Source organism: Malus domestica, chromosome 17 (genome assembly GCF_042453785.1).
Source record: "Malus domestica chromosome 17, GDT2T_hap1".
Taxonomy (NCBI): domain Eukaryota; kingdom Viridiplantae; phylum Streptophyta; class Magnoliopsida; order Rosales; family Rosaceae; genus Malus; species Malus domestica.
In genome coordinates this window covers 16,098,679-16,120,396 of record NC_091677.1, presented here as the reverse complement: position 1 = coordinate 16,120,396, position 21,718 = coordinate 16,098,679, and the positions used below count along the sequence as shown (strand labels likewise).

Genomic DNA, 21,718 nt, shown 5'->3' with positions numbered 1-21,718 from the left:
TCCTGTTGAAAAACCAACGGTCCAAATTAATGGACCAATGAAAATCCAATGGTATGAATTCACCAAGAAAGAGCTGTTTGACTCGTGTCTTCATCGCGTGGGGGACCCACGGTTGTCAGCTGGTGAAAGTTCGAAGAGATTTTTCAGTTTAACAGTCACGAGACGGTACACCACGTGTCCTTATATAAATGATGGAATATGTGTATTAAAATGTTAATAACTTAAAAATTAAAATTTTACACCACTTACATAAAAACACATGATGTACCATCCGTGTTCTTATTACGACTAAAATTTTTTCGAAAGTTTGGGGCGCCTGCCTTTGCATTAATTGGCAGGTCAGCTACCATGCCGCTGCCCTCCTACCAATTGTCACCCTCTTTTGCAACTATTGGAGCAAATTTTTTAGATTGGAGGGCAATTCAATCCAATTACAAAGGCAATTTCACATTGGTGGAGATGCTCTTAATAATGAAAATGAAGCTATTGCATGGTGGTTGAGTTCACTTCTATGACAATTAAATGGCATTTAGGTCACATCATTTTCTCATCCAAGCATCTAACGTATGGTTGGTATAAACCAACCCACCTACGTGCATCCAATTAGGCATAATTGTGCAAAGCATTGTTATCTTTCATTATTTTTTTAGCAAATTTATCACTAGTATTTAAGTATATTCATAACACGACGCGATTATGTTATTATTTCACTCAATATATATACAAAAACATGGCATGTCCATGGTTTGATTTTTTATGTTGGTCAATTACACGATGACGGGGATGTTGAAATACCTATGTGAGTTTTTTTAGCCCGAAATAGTGGAATGTTGTGGCGAAGCCACTAGTTAATCTCTTTTTTTTTTTCAAACCACAAATTTTATTATATTAGATAATAGATTAGCCACTTACAAAGTTTAAACCCAACCGTTATACAAAGACACAACACATTTCCAACCTCTGTGGTACCCTAAACCCTTTTTCATTTTCATAAAACTGAAAAATATATAAAAAATAAAATGTTGTAAATTCTTAACCAAAATATATAATTTCTTTTAAAATACAAGCGATATTATACACTAAACCAGAGCCTTTTGTTTGAAAAAAAAAAAAACTTATTGAAGCTAAAAATACAAGAGAGATCTCACGGAGTCACCTAAAACAGCCAGCTAAACAGAGGAAAGCAGGAGCCTTGTCTTTCTTCTTCTGTTGCAACATTCAGCAGAAAATTCGGGCAACAGAGGAAAGAAAAAGCTTTGAACTGAAAAGCTCACTTCTTCCTCTCAGTCTCTCAGTCTCTCAGTCTCTCAGTCAGTCAGGTAAATTGCTCCTAATCACTCCCTTCCTTTTCTTCTCAAATTGGATATTTATAATCTTTGATTTTTTTTACACACTCAGACTCGGTTCATAATATTTTCCACCATGAAATCTCCATTCAGGTTTACAAAATTCTCAATCCTTTCACTCTCTGCATATTATTATTATTATGTTGATCAATCAAACAGTAATCTTTCATATGTTTATTGGATTAAGTAGCTTTCCTAATTTTGGGTTTTCATCTTTGAACTGAAATTTCAATAAAATATTAAGTAATTCAACAAATTATGGTATTGTGGATTGTTTCAGCTTTGCAGAGTTATGTATTCTGCTAAAACTCCCTGAAATACCAAATAATAACAAAAAACAGTATGCATAAAAAGGAAAGGAAAATAATGGAAAATCACACAATTAAGCCACCAAATAATGAAAACAAATATGAGTTACTTTGTACTTTTGTTTTAATTTCTTGAGGTCTCGATAACTAGAACGAAGGTTTTTCTTTTTGTTTTTATCGTCTCATTGGAGTGTCTTGTTTCTTTTAGCTGGAACAAGTTGAGAAGTATTTGTTAACGCGGGAGCCTTGTGCACTGGGTACGACCTTTTTACAGTGTTGAAGTTAGTTTGTGCCCTGGTTCCTTGCAAAGACTAGACCCGAGGACTGAAGACTCGACTTTCTATCCATTATGATCTAGTCTTTTACTATAAGAATTTTAGTAATGGTTGTATCTTTGTTCAATGTAAAAGAGTTAAGTAATTGTCATCCTTGTTTTCTTTTCAAGGGAGGTAAACTATAAATGCTCGACTTTAAAAAGCCGTAAGTTAAATTTCAAATAACGTGAACCCCTTGCCTTGTCCAATGTTGTATTCTTCCGGTCTTTGTTCCTTCCGTTCTGCTTGAGTCAAGTGCCTCTTCATGTTGTCATTACACTGTTCATTCATCTTCCTTCCATGAGTTACTTTTCCCAATTTGACCCTTTTGGATGACGGATTGGTTCTTTCAATAGCTTTGGGACTATTGATGGAGTATTTGAATTTCTATGACATAACTACGTATCTGCCCTTAAGGGTTTATTCTTCTTTTCGGAACTTTCTGTGCTTTAAAAAATTTTGCATTTGTTCATAAACATAAATATGGCCTTGTTTTTAATGAAGATTAGTTCATTTTGTTGATTTTCTTGTTGAAGTAACTTGTTACGTTTTTGGTTCTTGCAGTGCAGAGCTCTAATGACAGATAACAATCAAAATGACAGGTTAATGTCAGTTGATAATTTGTTCGGAAAGCTTCCTGATCATCTCGTAATAGAAATTTTCATCCGAGTTCCTGTCTCAGAGTGGGCACAAATCTCCTGCGTTAAAAAACAGTGGGCCAATTTGTTTCACGGAGAACTCTTGTGGCAAGCTGCTCTTGCTATGACATTTCCTTTGGCTAGCCAAGCTAAAAGGTGGCCGGGACCTATCCCTCGAGGATTGAGCAAGAGGTACAATAACATGTCTGCTTCAATCCCTTTTTTTCCCTCTCTTTTAGTAATTCTTTTCGTCTGAGTTTTCATATTTTGTTGTTCTGAAAAAAATGCAATATAATCACTGATGGTCTATATCTAGTCATTGCCTTAAGGACAAATTCCTTTTCCTGTTCTAACTTCCTGCTTGAAAATTAAATCAAACGACAACTTTTGGCTTGGCTTGATTTGTTGGCATCTTATTAAAGACCATGTTATGACTTGTGCCTGGACGTTTTCGATTCATATCTTAAACTGTAGCTCTTACTCTCCCCTAGGTGCTGATTTGATGCCTGTGCTTATCATCATATATCCATGCATTATATTCTGCTAAGGTACTGGAAATTTTCGCAGGAGATTTGAAGCTTTATATGTCAGTAAACATATATTTTCTCTGGATGGCGAGATTGATGAGATCGTGGGCCATAGTTTTATGTTTCTAAAAGAGCAGCTTGAGCGTTCAACCATGCCACCCTCTTCTAGTATACTGCACGGAACCCTCATAGGTGTGTTTCAAATTTCACTTCTCTATCTTGCTTTCTCTGCCTTTATAAACCTGGAACTGAAAATTAATCTGTGAAATAAAAATTTGTGATTTGAGTATTGATCCCCGATCTCGAGTTTGATGGTTTAAAGTCAATATAGGCTAGTTAATCTTGCATTTGCTCCTAGCTTGTGGACATGTTCAAAAGTTTTGGTTTACATAACATGATGTAAGTAGAAGTTTACAACCTCAAACTTGTATCACAAATTGTGATCCATTATGCCATCTAATGTTCTGGAATTTCAGCATCGGTATGTGGTAATGAAACACATATTGAACCTTTTATTGTCCACCGTTATGTGACAATGATAATACAGATTGCATACGAAATCTGATGGGGAATTTTGTTGCTTGTGCTGAGTTTAAGTAATACCAGGCTGTAATCTCATTTGACCTCCTGACCTGGAATTACTGTGTGTTTAGCAGATCAGTTTATTGCTTGTGGGAAATCGAGGGTCATGGCTCATGATCTTGCTTCCCAGATCTGGCTGGCTGTTCTCGACAATTTAGAGGAAAATGAGAAAACTTTTCAATTACTTAAACGTCTTGCACGAGAGGCTGTTGTAAGCATATCTTTTCTATTAATTACTGTACTTGCTATAACAACTGTCGAAATGCAGAAGATACAGATATGATTAAGTTTATATTGTTGCTGCAACGTGTTCATTTTCTTCGATACGCGGTGCTAATACATTGAATCATTCCTAATGAGCAGGTTTTTCTCCCGTACCCATACTCAAGATCGATCAAAGTCCAATGGAGGGTGTTTGAAAAGCTCTTCACAGATTTTCGCGACTGCTTCAATCATGTAGATTATTATGATGTGCTGGGTTGTGCAAAGAACAATTTTCAGCCATTACCATCCACTTGGTTAGGTTACTGATCAACCTTAAGTGCACATCTTTTTCGGATTAGTCACAAGTACATTTGTATATATGGAAGTCACAAGAGTTACGCTTGAATGTTGTTGTATAAAGATGTTTTTTTTTTTCTCCTTTTTTTGGCTAACTGGCCTTGTGGCCAACAATTATATATAGTGCAATTTGAAATTCTTATTATTCTTTGTATTACTTGAATTTTACTAATTATTTTTCGTTTCGTACAATTTGAAAATTTTCCAATGTTTAGCGTTATGTTTAGCACTGTTTGAGAATTTAACGTGGTCAATCATGTTGATAAAAAAAAAAGGAAATGTTCTAAACCTTGAAATGTCTGAAACAATTTTAAAGGGTAGTAGGAAGTTGAAATGCCCGAAATAAGTCACATAACTTATATTAAATGAAAAACTTAAGAAGAATTACGGTGAGATAACAAATTAATGATTTGTTAGACTTGATATGAAGTGGATTAAAACTTTAATTCATATAACGAATTGAAAATGTTGCAAGTTCGTAAGACATTACAAAAAAATCATTTATTAAACAGAAACCTTGAGTAAGGCATGGATCGCAGTCGAGGGGATAATATGCTTAAAAAGAATTTACTAAATTTATTTTTTTTTCTCATCGTTTTAGTACACTGGTCACGCCCTATTTATTGATGTTATATATATATATATATATATATATATATATATATATATATATATTTTTTTTTTTTTTTAACAAACGGTGGAGTAGGTTTAGCTTCACGGGTTAATAATAATGTAATTCAAATTCGTTTTTGATGAAAAACAAATATAAAACTTCACTTATAAATGATGATAAATATCATAATAGTGGTGATGTATTCTTAGTATTTTTTAGCAGTATTTTTAATCAATACATTAAGGTCAAAGTTCAAATAATCTGCAGTCCTTAAAATTGACTGCAAAGGATAAAAGTAGAATACAAATAATATCAAAATCAAACAAAAGAAAACGACAATAAGTAACCAAAACAAAATTTAATCCAAAATTATCAACGAAGTTTTTGAAATGAAAAACCTACATTCAAGATCACACACTTCCTGCCTTCAATCTTTAAATGAAAAACCAAATCCTAAATTAGTAAAATCAATTCATCAATAAAAAAATAAACAAAAAAATATGACTCGTATAAAAGGAGAAACGATAAGAACAGATTAAAAAGAAGAAAAAAAAACTTGATTTTGCTTACCATAGTGGGTTAATAGTTGGATGAAGAAGGGAAGAAATTCAGGGATGTGATAAGCTCATATTTATATATATTTTACATCAAATTCACTTGTATTTTCTTAGTTAGTTCCTTATATTTTTGAGCTATTTACTTTGGTTTTTTATTTTGTAGGATTTGTCAAGCAAAGAAAAGAAAAATAGTACAAGTGGGATTTTAAGTAACACATTCGTCGAAACTACCTGTACAGATCAGCTGACTTTGGAAGCAAGTTGCAAACATCTCAGAATGAATTAGAGAATGAGCCTTATATTCTTGGAAAGCTACAGAAGTCTACCTTCTGGAGCATTTCGCGGATTGTTAATAACATTTTTCTAGAAGAAGCTATGACCGTTTTAACACTGAAAGGTTCACAAGAGACTGAGCAGTTTGTAACTGCTATAAAAGTAATAAACCCAATAAATCTAGCAGCCAAAACTGATGTGGTCAAGAACAAGCTAGCTGACACCTATTCAAATATCAGAGGAAATGGATTTTTAGATGAGGATTAAGAGGGAGTAATTGGCATAAAGGCTACCCAAAGAGTTACAATTGTTTTATCATTTCCTCTCACTTATTATCATCACTAAATGGCTATTAGTGGATGAGTTCAGAGAAGAAACTGGGGCAGCAAGTAAGAACAAAAAGGTTACAGGTTGCAGCGGCAAAGTAAAAAAATAAAAAATAAAAAAGAAAAGAAAGAAAAAGAAGGTTGTAGGTTGCAGCGGAAAGGAAGGGAAAAAGGCAAGGCAGCAGCGTTGGGAAGGAAGGAAAGGAAAGAGGAAATCTTGGCATTCTCTTCTTTTGGTTTTATCTTCTCAAACTCATGTCTTTCTTTTGGTTTTATTTGAGAATTATGTGTAACTAAATTTTTAGTAGTTAGGAGCTGTGTTGAAGCCCTGAATGTGATTGCAAGTTTGTTATGACATTTCGTTTGAATTACTTTTATGAATGGATGAAAATTGGTTCACTACTTGTCTCATTGATGAATTCTTTATGTGTTTTCTACGGATGCATACTTAGTAAGCATATCTAGGATTCTAATGCTATGGATATGTGTGTGCCTACTCTTGTCGAATGAGGACCTACATATGTTCTAGAGTAGTACTTGTTAATTGCGATGAACATATTAACCAATTTCTAGGATAAGTAAGACAACGCCAGTACTTACGATGCCTTGTGATGACTCAAACTCTTTATTCTTAATGATTTCTAATTGTTAAATCTATGAACATGTCATTCTAGATTGCATGCTAGGGACTAAGTTAAGTTGAAAAAGCCAATCTCTCTTAACATACTACATAAGAAAGAGTAATAGGTTGAGTTCTAACATTGAGCCAACTTGAGCATCTTCATCTGGAAATAAAAGGAATTTGAATGAAACATAACAAGTTTGCATGATTATTTGGTGGTGGATGGTAATTCCCCCAACTTTTTTTCTTAACTTGTGAACTACAATCTATTTTTATTACTTAAAATATGTTTTTGTCATGTTTTTGTTCGATTTAATTTAAATATCAAATCAACTTCAAAAATCCCAAATATTTGTGTGAGTGTAGCTCTGTGTGTCTAGTGTCTTCATATAAAATTTCGTAGACTTTAGATAAGTGTGAGTCGGTCTAATAATTATATTTCGGTGGCTGGTCAGTAGGGATAGCCCAATTTTTGTGATATTTTAAGTAGTTAGATAAAACAATCTTTTGCGGGAAGGACCCTTATTTTCATATGCTACAATTGACAAAAAATCAATAGGACATTTGTGTGCCAGTGCTTTTAATTCTATCAGGATGACCAAAAGAAAGCAAGAGAAAGCGAGATGAGACAGAAGAAAATGAAAATAGAGAAAAAAAAATATCAAACGATAGAGCCCAATTAGTTAGGTTTAAATCATTCGGTAAGGAAGAAAATTGGAGTTTTAATAAAAACCCTCCCTCCTTTTGCAATTCCACAGTTACCGCATCTCCCCCAAAAATTCCAAAATTAAACCCCAAAACATATGAAAGTTTTTGGTAAAAGTTTTGGCGGCACTTTTCTCATCCAATCCCTCTCTAATATTGGATGGTATTTTAATCACACCTAAAAATACTAATAGGGTCGATTAATATTTTCACCTCTAAAAACTTATTGATAGGTGCAATTCTGCTAAGGAGCAACGTGTTTTTTAGTTCTTCCTCCAATATCTCAAGGAAAGTTTAATGCAGTTTCCCAAAAAAAAAAAAAAAAAAACGTTTAATGCACATAATATTATTTTGTTGAAAATAAATTGTCAATTTGAGTTATTTCTTCCCTAAACAAGCATATATCTCATGATGAGTTAATCACATGAATGTAGCCCCATTACTCATAAAATTCTACTTTATCATGCTATTAGTATGAAATTGGGATGACAATATTTGCTAATAATGATAACATTCTCTTTTACAAAATCAAACGATATAAATGAAACGTAAAACACTCTCTTACTAGTACTACTAATCAATTACTTGTCAAACTCCTACTAAATTAATAATTTACCTTTTTAACACGTACAAATATTAATTTTTCGAATTATACTACTAAAACAATTAATCGGTTTGCAAAAGAGAAATAAGACGGATAAAATACATGTTTCAATTCCATTTTTCTCTAATTGACTCGGAGTTGACTAAGTTTGTTTAACAAGCCGTATTATTTACATTCTATACTAAAAACTCGTTTGGATGTGCTTTTAAAATGATTGAAAATGCTTTTAAAGAAAATGTTTTTGGATTCCAAAAGTACTTTAAATGCTTTCTACAAGAAGCACCAGTTATGCGTTTCTTCCATGAAGCACTTTAAGTGTTTTTCTAGGATTTACTAACATTTTTACTAAAGATTGTTTCTAAAAATATTTTCACCAGAAGCGCTTTAAGTTATTTTAAAAGTACATCTAAACGAGCTCTAAATGGATAGAAGAGTGAGTTAAGCCTTACAATATGCTTGCCATAATAATGCGGTTTAAATTTGCCTTTGACAATAATTGAATCTAAGACCTCTTATTTACATATGAAAAGAAATATCACTAGATCATAATACTAAATGACTGGAGTTGACTAAGTTTAACCGACAGCAAATTACCAAATAATTTCATTTCATATCCAAATTCATTGCAAGATTTTTTTATGATATCAAAAGGGCATGAAAAATGATGCACATTTTTCCAAAGTAAAGGAGGGCAAGTTTGTAATTTCAGACCATGCACAAATCAAACCTACTTTTGCGCGGCTTTTTTTTCTTAATTTGTTCGTGACGATATTATTCTTTGTACGAGGACTGACAAAACTGTCTGGTAATGGTAATGTCCACTGCCCTGCGTTCCCCCTAGAATTCCGAGCTCTTCCCATTCCCAGAAAAATCCAAAACCCAACACATTGATAAACCCTAAATCCACTCATTAATTTGAAAAATTAAACTAATAAACTACCCAAATCATTTTATTAAACAAAATCAAAGAAAAATTAAATAATGAAATTTTTATTAAATTAATTAGATCAAATTAAAGTGGAAAAATATGCTAATCCAACAATTTACTGCTCACGGTTGAGAGGTTTTACATTGTTGCCAAACAGTGCTCTCTCTCTCTCTCTGCACATATTTTGCTTTTCTGGGTTGCAGGGTATTCAGCTGGAAGCTCTTTTCTTTTTCTGCACATTTGAAATTTTGGGGTTTCTGGGTGGCTTCAGCTGCAAATAAAAGCACTTGGATCTTCTGGGATTTTGATGGGTTTTTGGTGATCTAGCTTTTGAGTCCTAAAGTTCTAAACCTTCAATTTTTTGGGCTTTTTAGGAGTTGGAATTTTGTGGTACTTTTTGTTCTTCCGGGACTTGCTTTTTACTGCAGTGCAGCTCAAATGTATGGGTTTTGAGCAGTAACAGTGAAGAGAGGAACAAATCTTGTTGAACTTCTTTGGATGAGGATGATTTGGGATCCTTTTTTTTTTTTGGTGAGTTTTGTGTAATGTGCTTCCAGGAACTGCAAAATGTTGGAGAAATCTGCTGATCTTTGAGCAAGTTTTGTGGGTTCTGATCTCTCTGGTGTTTTGGTGAGTCCATTTTACCAAAGGCGATTTCTTGATCTACACTATCAGTGGAAAGCACTTTAATGAGTAAAAAGTTTGTACTTTTACTGTTCTTAGCTCAACAGATTTTCTGAGTTGTTACTAGTTCAATGTTTAGATCGATAGTTTCTTGTAAAGGAAGCTTGGATTGTTTGATCTTCTGCTTAGATCTAGGGTTTCTTGCTTACCGGATTCTGGCTCAGAAGGGTTTTGAGAAGTACGAGTTACCCCATTTTTTGTTACAACTTCACGGTTTAATTGTTCATAAGTCAGAACATACTTGAATTTCTGCTGGTAGATCTCACTGTGCCTTCAATGTATAACGACCTTGGAACAAAATAGAGTTATTAGTTGGCAAAGTTACTTCGTGTGCTGGTGTTATTTTCGGGGTTTGAATTGTTGATTACAAAAGAGATATTCATCAGTTTGCGGGGTTGAAGAGAACCCAATTTGTTTAGTGGATTATGGATTTCTTCAAAGTTAAGAAGTTTAGAAAAGCACACAAACCAGACCCAGAAAATGTGTCGGAGGACAGTCCCGTGCCACAGCCGGAGGAACCCAACAAGAAGAATAGTGGTGATGATTTTGGTAAGTCGGCCAATGCTGATCCTGTGGCCGAGGCTGAGGACGATGATGATGATTTCATAATTGAGGAGGTCAAGCGGAAGTTAAAAGAATTGAGAAGGAACAGCTTTATGGAGCTGATTCCGGAAGAAGAGTCATTACCCGAAGAGGAAGAAGAAGAAGAAGCCGGTGAGACAAGCTCTAATGAGTGGAGGGATGTAGAAGCAGAAGGCCAGCTACGGTGGTGTGGCTTTGTTGCCGTATATGACAAATACTGGGAAAGGATGTTGTTCTTTCAGCAGATGAGTGCGCAGCATCTTAGTGGAACTGGTAAGCATTGTAATTTGTTCTAATTTTTTACCTTTTCAAATGAGTACTTTTAGCCTTAGGACTTTACTTCTTTTTGACTGGTTGTTTGAACTCGAAATGTTTCATCTTTATATGAATCTACCTGCATGAAATACATACGAAGTTTTCCCCTTCATAGGTAAATAGAAAATAAACATTCTATGTGCCCAACAAGCCATATGGGAGATTAGAATAAGTAAAGATACGAGGAGATGGCAGTGTTGAAATGACGTGAATCTGATTTGAGCTTAGTTCTCTTTCACATAATTGGCAGAGAGTTGAATTTTCAGACAAATGTAGATAGCTCAAATTTATGGAAACTTGATTCAGTTAAGCTCTAGGTATACGAGCAGTTCGTAAAAGTACATAAGCTGGTGTTTGTGAAGCTTGTTATACTACAAATGAAACAATACGTTTGTCTTTATGTTGTTTCTTGAGCTCCAGGGTTACTGCGGACTGATATTTTCTTTAGATTTCTTTTGTTTTTCTTTTTGGTGCAAATGGATTATTTAAACTTTCATTGCAAGTAAATGTTTGTCTTTCAGGCATCCAAACACCCATGGCTCCATCACCGCGATCTGCATCTAAGAAGCTTACCTCCCCTTTTCACTGTCTTTCTTTAAAGAAGATTGAAGAGACTGAGACTGAGCACCTTCAGCCGCCTGATGATGATCCTTACCAGGATATCAACACATCATATGTAGGTCAAATTTGCTTGTCTTGGGAGGCACTGCACTGTCAGTACACTCAGCTAAACCAGCTAATTGCATGCCAACCTGAAAATCCCAACAGTTACAACCACAGTGCTCAACAATTTCAACAGTTCCAGGTTTTACTACAACGGTATATCGAAAATGAACCCTTTGAGGAGGGCCACAGGGCCGAAATTTACGCTCGCACTCAAAGACTTCTTCCTAATTTACTCCGGGTGCCTAATATACAAGGTAAGCTTCTTGTGTCAATCCAAAATGTTTATGATCAAGAATTTGACTAGTTGTAAGTTCAGTTATGAGCACTGAAATTAGAAGCCGTCTTTCATGCACGACCAAATTCATATATACTAATTTCTCAGCTTTCTAATATATGTAAGACCTGTTGGTAAATTTTGTTGTTTCCGATGTTAAGAACTTGGCGTCATGAATTTGTTCAGGTCCAATACAAAAAGGAAAGGAGGAAGAAGAATCAGATTCGTCGGTGCATGCTCCTGATCTCATCAAGATTATTGAAACCTCAATCCTTACTTTTCAGCTTTTCCTGAAGATGGATAAGAAAAAACCGAGCTCTGTTCTTAACTTGTTTGGGAATCAAAACCAGGCTGCCACCCCACTTCAGCAGATTCAAACTTCTCTCCAGAAGGTGAAATTTTTTCTAGTGTATCTTTTCTTTCGTGTTTCCACCTTAGCATCTTTATACAAGTTATTTCAAAGTCTTATGATAAAAGTGGTCTGGTTGATTACTTTGGTGTTAATTTCAAATTCTATTACTTTTTACCTGCCAAAAGAGTTTAGCCATATTCCTACTTGTGTGAGTTTCTTCATGATTTCTCTTTTTGGGGGTTTGTGAGCATATATGCTTATACATGCATAAAACATTTGATGGAGTACTAGATTACCCTTCAGTGATAGAATTCTTTCTCCAATTTTTCTTATCCCACGACCGTTGTGGTTTGGGTACCGATAGATCTTCGAACCAAATGATGTCTAGTGTGTGTCAGATTCAAAATTTCCGTAGATACTATCTAGTTTGTTCGAAATATCTAGATAGATTAGCTAAAAACTTGTTCAAGTTATGCTGGTGCTCTTAACAATTATATTAAGCTGGCGTTCTGAACCTTTTGTAATTATGCTGTCTTCAAGAATGCAATGTGTGCTATTGAAGCTGGTGTTCTTAACAATGATCTTGTTTTGTATGTGTGGTACTCTTGGACTACTATTATGACCGTTTCTTTTTACTCAAATGATAATATAATGTCTTGAAACTTGTCTATTTGTGCTGCAGAAATGGATGAAGTTAAAGGAACTGCACAAAAAGAGGAAAGGTTGGAAGAAGAAATTGTGGCCGCAATCACAGGAAGATGTTCAGCTTTTGTTCAGCCTCATTGACGCCAAGGTTTTGTCAAGAACCCTCCGGATGGTGAGAATAAGTAAAGAGCAGCTGTTTTGGTGCGAGGAAAAGATGAAAAAACTCGACTTAGTTGATGGCAAGTTGTGGAGAGACCCGTCTCCCACCCTGTTCCCCTGTCAATAGGCCTCGGAATGAACTAATGCAGCATATGTATTCCTTGGATGGTTAGCAGAAGATTAAGCCCTCTCTCTCTTTTGTATGCTGCAAGGAGTACTATCTTCCGGAGACTAAGAACACCGACTTCATACGTTTCTACTACCGATGTATGAATGTTACGAGGACCTTCCCTTTTGCCATTGAGGCTGTCGAGGAGCCCCGATCGGATTTACTACATGAAGAACTCAGTTGTTCAAATTAAGTTTTCTGCAACTGTAGTATGTTATCATGTCTTTTACTAGGTCTGTGAGTGTGAGCATTCGTAGTTTGTACTAACAACAACCAGATTTCTATGAACTACGTAGTTATTGCGGCTAAGTACATTTCGTACGGTCAAAGTTTTTTGAGTAAGTTCCATAATGAGTCACGAGTTTTCAATTTTTTGACATTGCACCTCATACGATATTTGACCAATTGTCTCACATTGCATTCGTACGTTCTAATTGAAGGTGTAAATTGGTCAAATGTCAAAAGGTTTAGTCCTCAGAACTTATGTATATATAATATTCAAGCGATAAATGATCTTAACCAATTGAGTTGGAAATCCTAATACAATCAATTGAATCTTCTTCACTGCGCATGATTTTGGACAAGGTATTAAATATCGATGATATCGGAAATATTGGTAGTTCAAAAACACGAAAATTTCAATGGAAATATCAGCGTATTATCGATATCGATAAAAATTGAATAAAAACCACGGAAATTGTAAGAAAAACTTGGAAATTTTTATTGAAACTTTGCATGATGTTTATTTAGTCAATTATCTATTAGTTTATCACAAAAAATTAGAAGGAAATGCATTGCATGATAGATATAACTGATTTAAGTTGATTATATAGCGAGCTGACAAACATTGTGAGTGTAGAAAATATGTAGTAATTAATAAAACACACCACAATAATTTATATATAATGAATTAGTATAATATTTTACACTTTATACATTGCATAGTAAGATACATGAGTGACTTAGCAAGGTCTAAAATATCGATGATATTGGAAATATCGGTAGTTCAAAAACACGAAAATTTTGATGGAAATATCGTGATATTATGGATATTTTAGACCATGATTTTGGATAGGGATGCTAGCAACATGAGCAATGATAGTGCAACAGAATATCAATGTCATAGTAATAACGTAACATTTATATCGTTGTTTTTTTCTGAAAAAGGGGACAACGGGTGACAAGTTACAGTTATTTACTCCTTCTGGGCCTAGAAAGGCTATAGAGAATTTCACCATGCCTGTGCCCACAAACTAAGCACACTCACTAGCTTAGATGATCGAACCGGAGTTCTTTTACATTTTTTTTGATTTATTGAGGAGCCAAGGTCTGCGCACTTGCTACTGGACCGTTTACTGTGGTTGTTAGATATGTTTTTATGGGGTCGGTAATGTTCACGTGGAGTCGACATTTTGGTTGACCAATCAACCAACGGACTTGTGCATGTCGGTTTGTTTTCTTTTACTGGGCCAAAAAGAAAAACGGTGTTTTTCAAAAAAAAAAAAACCCAAGCCCATCGAATACCCGAAATACAAACCCCTAATTTATACATACGGTGATCCGATCTCAATCCCAAAAACCCTAAATTCCTGAATTAAAATCTCAATCCCCGCTCAAACCCTAGTATCAATTTCTCGATACCAAAACCCTAATTATGGCGTCCGACGACGAGATAGAGAAGACGCAGGAAGAGAGGAAGAGGATGGAGAAGCAATTGGCTTCCCTCACCTCCGTCACCTTCGACACAGACCTCTACGGCGGCACCGACAAGGGCGCATACGTCTCGTCGATCCCTGTGAACGACGACGATGACAACGCGGAGGCCATGGACAACGAGATTGCTCGGAGGATGGCGGCGTCGTACACGGCGCCCAAGTCGGTGTTGAACGAGAGGCCGAGAGGCGGCGACGCCGATGAGGATTTGGGGTTCAAGAAGCCGCAGAGGATTATCGATCGGGAGGATGATTATCGACAGCGGAGGTTGAACCGGATCATATCGCCTGAGCGGCACGACCCGTTTGCGTCCGGGGAGAAGACTCCGGACCCGTCGGTGAGGACTTATGCCGATGTGATGAGGGAGGAAGCCCTGAAGAGGGAGAAGGATGAGACTCTGAAGCTTATTGCTAAGAAGATGAAGGAGAAAGAGGAGGCGCCGCCGGAAAAGGAGGATAAGCCTGCTGCTGCTGAGGCGGTGCCTCAAAAGAGGAGGAATCGGTGGGACCAGTCTCAGGATGGTGATGGTGGAGGCAAGAAGGCAAAAACGTCGGATTGGGACTTGCCGGATACGACGCCAGGAAAGTGGGACGCAACTCCGACGCCAGGGAGGGTTTCGGATTCGACTCCATCACTGGGGAGGAGGAACCGCTGGGATGAGACACCCACTCCGGGGCGGGTGGCAGATTCGGATGCTACTCCAGCTGGTGCTGTCACTCCCGGTGCCACCCCTGCTGGGATGGCTTGGGATGCGACTCCGAAGCTTCCTGGGATGGCCACACCGACACCGAAACGGCAGAGGTCAAGGTGGGATGAGACCCCTGCCTCAATGGGCAGTGCGACCCCAATGGCTGGGGCAACCCCTGCTGCTGCCTATACACCTGGTGTGACCCCTGTAGGTGGAGTTGAACTTGCTACCCCAACCCCCGGGGCTATTAATGTGAGGGGAGCCATTACGCCAGAGCAGTATAATCTATTGAGGTGGGAGAAGGATATTGAAGAGAGGAATAGACCATTGACTGATGAAGAGCTGGATGCTATGTTTCCTCAAGAAGGGTATAAAGTTTTGGACCCACCGTCTTCTTATGTGCCGATTAGGACTCCGGCGAGGAAACTTCTTGCTACCCCCACTCCAATGGGGACTCCTATGTATTCTATTCCGGAAGAGAATCGTGGGCAGCAGTTTGATGTGCCAAAGGAGTTGCCTGGTGGGTTGCCGTTTATGAAGCCTGAGGACTATCAATACTTTGGGGCATTGCTGAATGAAGATGAGGAGGAGGAATTGTCCCCTGATGAGCAGAAAGAGCGGAAGATTATGAAGCTTCTGCTTAAAGTTAAGAATGGAACACCACAGCAGAGAAAGACAGCATTGAGGCAGCTTACTGATAAGGCTCGTGAGTTTGGTGCTGGCCCCTTGTTTAACCGCATTTTGCCTCTGCTTATGCAACCCACTTTGGAAGACCAAGAGAGGCATCTTTTGGTTAAGGTTATTGATCGAGTGCTTTATAAATTGGATGAGTTGGTACGTCCTTATGTGCATAAGATTCTTGTTGTTATTGAACCTTTGTTGATTGATGAAGACTATTATGCGCGTGTTGAAGGGAGAGAAATTATCTCCAATCTTAGTAAAGCAGCTGGTTTGGCCACTATGATTGCAGCCATGCGTCCGGATATTGATAACATTGATGAATATGTTAGGAACACTACTGCCAGAGCTTTTAGTGTTGTTGCTTCTGCACTTGGTATACCTGCACTGTTGCCCTTTTTGAAAGCTGTGTGTCAGAGCAAGAAGTCGTGGCAAGCACGGCACACTGGAATCAAGATTGTTCAGCAGATTGCCATTTTGATCGGGTGTGCTGTACTTCCCCACTTGAGGTCCCTTGTGGAAATTATAGAGAATGGTCTGAGCGATGAAAATCAGAAGGTTCGGACAATTACTGCTCTATCTCTTGCTGCTCTTGCTGAGGCAGCTGCCCCATACGGTATTGAGAGCTTTGACTCTGTGTTGAAGCCATTGTGGAAGGGTATTAGGTCTCACCGTGGTAAGGTTTTGGCTGCCTTCTTGAAGGCAATTGGTTTTATTATTCCCCTTATGGATGCAATGTATGCAAGTTACTATACAAAGGAAGTGATGGTTGTTTTGATTAGAGAGTTTCAGTCTCCTGATGAAGAGATGAAGAAAATTGTGCTCAAAGTTGTCAAACAGTGTGTGAGTACAGAAGGTGTAGAGCCGGAGTATATAAGAAGTGATATTCTTCCTGAGTTCTTTAAAAACTTTTGGGTTAGAAGGATGGCTTTGGATAGGAGAAACTACAGGCAATTGGTGGAAACAACTGTAGAGATAGCAAACAAAGTGGGTGTTGCTGATATAGTTGGGAGAATTGTTGAGGATCTCAAAGATGAGAGTGAACCGTATAGGAGAATGGTTATGGAGACAATCGAGAAGGTGGTTGTGAACTTGGGTGCATCTGACATTGATGCTCGGTTGGAGGAGCTTCTCATTGATGGTATCCTTTATGCTTTCCAAGAGCAGACCAGTGATGATGCAAATGTGATGCTTAATGGTTTTGGTGCAGTTGTGAATTCTCTTGGTCTGAGGGTGAAACCTTACCTTCCCCAGATTTGTGGTACCATTAAGTGGCGTTTGAATAACAAGAGTGCAAAGGTCAGACAGCAAGCTGCAGATCTTATTTCGAGAATTGCTGTTGTCATGAAGCAGTGCCAAGAGGAGCAACTGATGGGTCATCTTGGTGTTGTCTTGTATGAGTATTTGGGAGAAGAGTATCCAGAAGTTTTGGGATCAATTCTGGGAGCGCTGAAGGCAATTGTGAATGTTATTGGTATGACAAAGATGACTCCTCCTATAAAGGATTTGCTTCCCAGGTTGACTCCAATTTTGAAGAATAGGCATGAGAAAGTCCAGGAGAACTGTATTGACCTTGTTGGTCGTATTGCTGATCGCGGTGCTGAGTTTGTTCCAGCAAGGGAGTGGATGAGGATCTGTTTTGAGCTTCTTGAGATGCTCAAGGCTCATAAGAAGGGTATCCGGCGAGCTACAGTGAATACTTTTGGTTACATTGCCAAAGCCATTGGTCCACAAGATGTCCTCGCAACTCTATTGAACAATCTCAAAGTGCAGGAGCGTCAGAACCGTGTCTGCACCACTGTGGCAATCGCAATAGTAGCTGAAACCTGTTCGCCTTTCACAGTTCTTCCGGCCCTGATGAATGAGTATCGTGTTCCAGAGCTTAATGTGCAGAATGGTGTTTTGAAGTCCCTCTCGTTCTTGTTTGAGTACATCGGTGAAATGGGGAAAGACTATATCTATGCAGTGACCCCGTTGCTTGAGGATGCCCTCATGGATAGAGATCTGGTTCACAGACAAACTGCCGCTTCTGCTGTAAAGCACATGGCTCTGGGAGTAGCGGGATTGGGATGCGAGGACGCTTTAGTCCACTTGCTGAACTACGTCTGGCCAAACATATTTGAGACATCCCCACACGTTATCAACGCAGTCATGGAAGCAATTGAAGGGATGAGAGTGGCATTAGGTGCTGCGGTTGTGCTCAACTACTGTCTCCAGGGGCTGTTCCATCCTGCTAGGAAGGTTAGAGAGGTGTACTGGAAGATTTACAACTCACTGTATATTGGAGCTCAAGATGCTCTTGTTGCATCGTACCCGATGCTTGAGGATGAGGAGCATAACGTATATACCAGGCCCGAGCTAATGATGTTTGTATGAGCGGCTGCTGCTGTGGCTGTCCGGATTTGGGAATGGAGCTGCTGTTGATGTAAGAAGCATGTTTTGTTTTTTCGCCTTCTGGTTGCTGTTTATGTAATCACTAAATGTCACCTTTGCTTTGCCGTCTTACTCGATTGTTGTATTGTCTCGTCTAAATCAGTAAAATTGTTGAGGTACCAAAGTTTTTACAGCTTTAAAGATTGTTGCTGAAATGTGTTTAAAAAACTCATTTGGTTGCAAGATTCTACAATGAGATACGATCTCTTTTTTGCCAACACTTTCCTTAAGAAGAGAGGAGCATGTGATCACCTACAAGAGTAGGTCATAAAAAACACAAACGGATAACTTGTAAGGATTGCAAAGTTATACCGAGAGAGAGCTTGACTAACCAACATTACATACTGCTGGTGGTGATGGTGTGCACATCAAGAGATAGAAGAAAAAAAAAGACCTTGAAGTGTCCAAAGACTAGATGGTGGAATCTAGAAGGAGAATAACAAGTCTTTTTCAAAGAGAAAGTGCTCATCCAATGCATTTGGGATATAGAGGGGGACGCTAGCCAATATGAGAGAGTTCAAGGGTTTTGCTTCACATCAAAAGGAATCTTGGTGGTAGAAGGAGGAGGTACGTGCAAAAGTTATGGCTAAGAAGAAATGTTGTAAAGCCTTATACAAGGATAGAACTGACGAAAACCGTGAAAGGTATAAAATAGCGAAGGAGGCGAAGAAAGCCGTGAGAGAAGCAAAACTAGCGGCTTTTGACGATATGTATAAACGATTAGATACCAAAGAATGAGAGTTTGATATAAACTAGCCAGAGTTAGGGAAAGGAAGACAAGAGACTTCAAACCAAGTAAGGTGCATTAAGGATGAGAATGGAAATGTTGTAGCTACATAGAGCGCGGTTAAAATAGATGGAAATAGTACTTCTTTGTAGATTTGAAAAGAGTACATCTATGGAAGAGCTAAGTAACTCAGAAGAGTGTAAACATTACTCTTTCTACAGTCGAATCAAGAGGGAAGAACTAGTTGTAGAGTTGAAAAAGATGAAGCAAAGCAGTGGGCGCATATGATTATAGGGATCAAAGTGTGAAATGTCGTGGGAAATACGGGTATAACATGGCTTACAAACCTTTTCAATAAGATTTTGAAAACGAAGAGATGTCAAATGAGTGGCAAAAAAGCACTTTGGTGCCTATCTACAAGAATAAGGGCGATGTATAAAATTGCTAAAGTTAAGGAGTCATACAATGAAGCTACGGGAGAGAGTAATTGAACATAAACTAAGTCAAGATATGAGTCTCCAACAATCAATTCGAGTTCATGCTAGGACGCTCAACCATGGAGGCAATTTATCTCTTATTAAGATCGATGGAAAGATATAGAGAAGTGGAAAAGAATTTGCACATGGTCTTTATTAGATTTGGAAAAGTGTATGACAGGGTCCTAAGAGATATTCTTTGGAGGATTTTAGAGAAGAAAAGAGTACAAGTAATATATATCCAAGCTATAAAGGATAAGTATGATGGAGCAAGGATTGCCGTAAACTGAAAGCTTTCCCACAACTGTAGGGTTACATTAAGGTTCATCGTTAAGTCCTTACCTTTTTGCATTGGTAATGGATGAGTTAACATGACATATCCAAGATGACATTCCTTGGTGTATGCTTTTCACAGACGATATAATGTGGATAGATGAAACTCAAGATAGAGTAAATGCAAAGCTCAACCTTTGGCAGGACGTGTTGGAATCTAAAGGTCATCGCCTAAGTAGGTCAACGACATAGTATATAGAGTGCAAGTTCAGTGGGAACGGAGGTTCAAATGAGTTAGGGGTGAGGATTAGAGATTAAGAAGTACAAAAGAGTGAACATTTTCGTTATCTTGGATCTATCTTGCAAAAGAACGGAGAATTGGATGGAGACATCAACCATAGAATACAAGATGGATGGAAGAAGTAGAAGAGTGCATCGGGTGTTGTGCGACTGTCGTATGCCCGAGCTAATGATGTTTGTATGAGCGACTGCAACTGTGGTTGCCCGAATTTAAGAATGGAGATGTTGTTTATGTACGAAGCATGTTTTTTGTTTTTTTTTTCGCCTTATGGTTATTGTTTATGTAATCACTAAATGTCTACTTTACTATGCTTTGATGTTTTACTCCATAGTTGTATTGTCTCGTCTAAATCAGTAAAACTGTGGAAGTACCAAAGTTTTTACAGCTTTAAAGATTGTTGCTGAAACTTGTTTAAAAAACTCATGTGGTTGCAAGATTCTGCAATTGCAAAGTTATACTGGGAGAGAGTTTGGCTAACCAACATCGCTTATTGGTGATGGATATACCTATTAAAAGAGATAGAACAAAGAACAAGACCTTGAAGTGTCCAAAGACTAGATGGTGGAATCTAAAAGGAGAAAAATAAGTCTTTTTCAAAGAGAAGGTAAGTACTCAATGTGTTTTGGATATAGAGGGAGACGCTAACCATATGTGGGATTTCATGGCTAGTTGTATTGAAAAAGTAGCAAAAGGGGTATTAGGAAAGTCCAAGGGGTTCGCTCCACATCAAAAAGAATCTTGGTGATGGAAGGAGGAGGTACATGCAAAAGTTAAGGCTAAGAAGTAATGTTGTAAAACTTTATACAAGGATATAACTGACAAAAACTGTGAAAGATCTAAAATAGCAAAGAACGAGGCGAAGAAAGCCGTGAGAGAAACGAAGCTAGCGGTTTTTTACGATATGTATAAGTGATTGGATACCAAAGAAAAAGAGTAGGATATAAAATAGCTAATAAACTAGCTAGAGTTAAGGAAAGGAAGACAAGAACCACAACAAGTAGCCAGTGGTAAAGGCGCGGATTGCGGCTCCCCAATAAAGAAAAAAAATGTGGGAGGTCCCAGGTTCGATGCTAAGAGTTGGTGAGTCTGCTTGAATTCCCAATAGCTTCTCCAGGCCTGAAAATGGTGGATAACCATGACTTACCACCATTTGTCCACCATTTTTTAAAATAAAGGTAAAGAAAGACAAGAGACTTGAACCAAGTAAGGTGCATCAAGGATGAAAATGGAAATGTTCTAACTATAGAGAATGCGGTTAAAATATATGGAGATGGTATTTTCATAATCTTCTCAATTAAGGACATGAAAAGAGTACCTCTTTGGGAGAGCTAAGTAACCGAGAAGAGTGTAGAAATTACTCTTTCTATTGCCGAATTAAGAAGGAAGAAGTCGTTGTAACTTTGAAAAAGATGAAGCATAGAAAAGCAGTGGGGACATATGATTACATCGATCGAAGTGTGAAATTTCTTGGGAGAGACGGGTATAGCATGGCTCACAAACCTTTTCAATAAGATTTTGAAAATGAAGAAGATGCCAAATGAGTGGCTAAAAAGCACCTTGGTGCTTATCTACAAGAATAAGGGTGACGTACAAAATTGCATGAACTATAGGGGTATTAAGTTAATGAGTCATATAGTGAAGCTCTAGGAGAGAGTAATTGATCATAGACTAAAGCAAGA

At 37.7% G+C, this 21,718-nt stretch overlaps 3 protein-coding genes across 3 annotated transcripts; all 3 read left to right on the top strand.

Moving 5' to 3' along the window:
- Nucleotides 1–1,113: 1,113 nt before the first annotated feature.
- On the top strand, nt 1,114–4,430 carry LOC103417282 (uncharacterized). Its single transcript, XM_070817345.1, has 6 exons — nt 1,114–1,319; nt 1,399–1,439; nt 2,533–2,798; nt 3,174–3,325; nt 3,787–3,926; nt 4,079–4,430. The coding sequence occupies exons 3-6, from the start codon at nt 2,545–2,547 to the stop codon at nt 4,244–4,246; spliced, it is 714 nt and encodes a 237-aa protein (XP_070673446.1). The 5' UTR covers nt 1,114–1,319; nt 1,399–1,439; nt 2,533–2,544; the 3' UTR covers nt 4,247–4,430.
- A 4,326-nt stretch (nt 4,431–8,756) lies between these two features.
- On the top strand, nt 8,757–13,092 carry LOC103405395 (uncharacterized). The gene is made up of 4 exons (XM_070817388.1): nt 8,757–10,443; nt 11,007–11,405; nt 11,612–11,817; nt 12,460–13,092. Exons 1-4 carry the CDS (start codon nt 10,014–10,016, stop codon nt 12,706–12,708), a joined length of 1,284 nt encoding a protein of 427 aa, XP_070673489.1. The 5' UTR covers nt 8,757–10,013; the 3' UTR covers nt 12,709–13,092.
- Nucleotides 13,093–14,239: 1,147 nt separating this feature from the next.
- LOC103426078 (uncharacterized) lies at nt 14,240–18,403 on the top strand. Its single transcript, XM_008364164.3, has one exon. The coding sequence runs from the start codon at nt 14,405–14,407 to the stop codon at nt 18,203–18,205; it is 3,801 nt and encodes a 1,266-aa protein (XP_008362386.2). The 5' UTR covers nt 14,240–14,404; the 3' UTR covers nt 18,206–18,403.
- Nucleotides 18,404–21,718: the final 3,315 nt, after the last annotated feature.

Coding starts and splice junctions, on each gene's coding strand:
- LOC103417282 (XM_070817345.1), top strand. CDS start 2,545: ATGACAGATAACAATCAAAATGACAGGTTAATGTCAGTTGATAATTTG. Junction 3,326..3,786: donor ACTGCACGGAACCCTCATAG/GTGTGTTTCAAA, acceptor CTGTGTGTTTAG/CAGATCAGTTTATTGCTTGT. Junction 3,927..4,078: donor GTCTTGCACGAGAGGCTGTT/GTAAGCATATCT, acceptor CCTAATGAGCAG/GTTTTTCTCCCGTACCCATA.
- LOC103405395 (XM_070817388.1), top strand. CDS start 10,014: ATGGATTTCTTCAAAGTTAAGAAGTTTAGAAAAGCACACAAACCAGAC. Junction 10,444..11,006: donor GCAGCATCTTAGTGGAACTG/GTAAGCATTGTA, acceptor TTTGTCTTTCAG/GCATCCAAACACCCATGGCT. Junction 11,818..12,459: donor TTCAAACTTCTCTCCAGAAG/GTGAAATTTTTT, acceptor TTTGTGCTGCAG/AAATGGATGAAGTTAAAGGA.
- LOC103426078 (XM_008364164.3), top strand. CDS start 14,405: ATGGCGTCCGACGACGAGATAGAGAAGACGCAGGAAGAGAGGAAGAGG.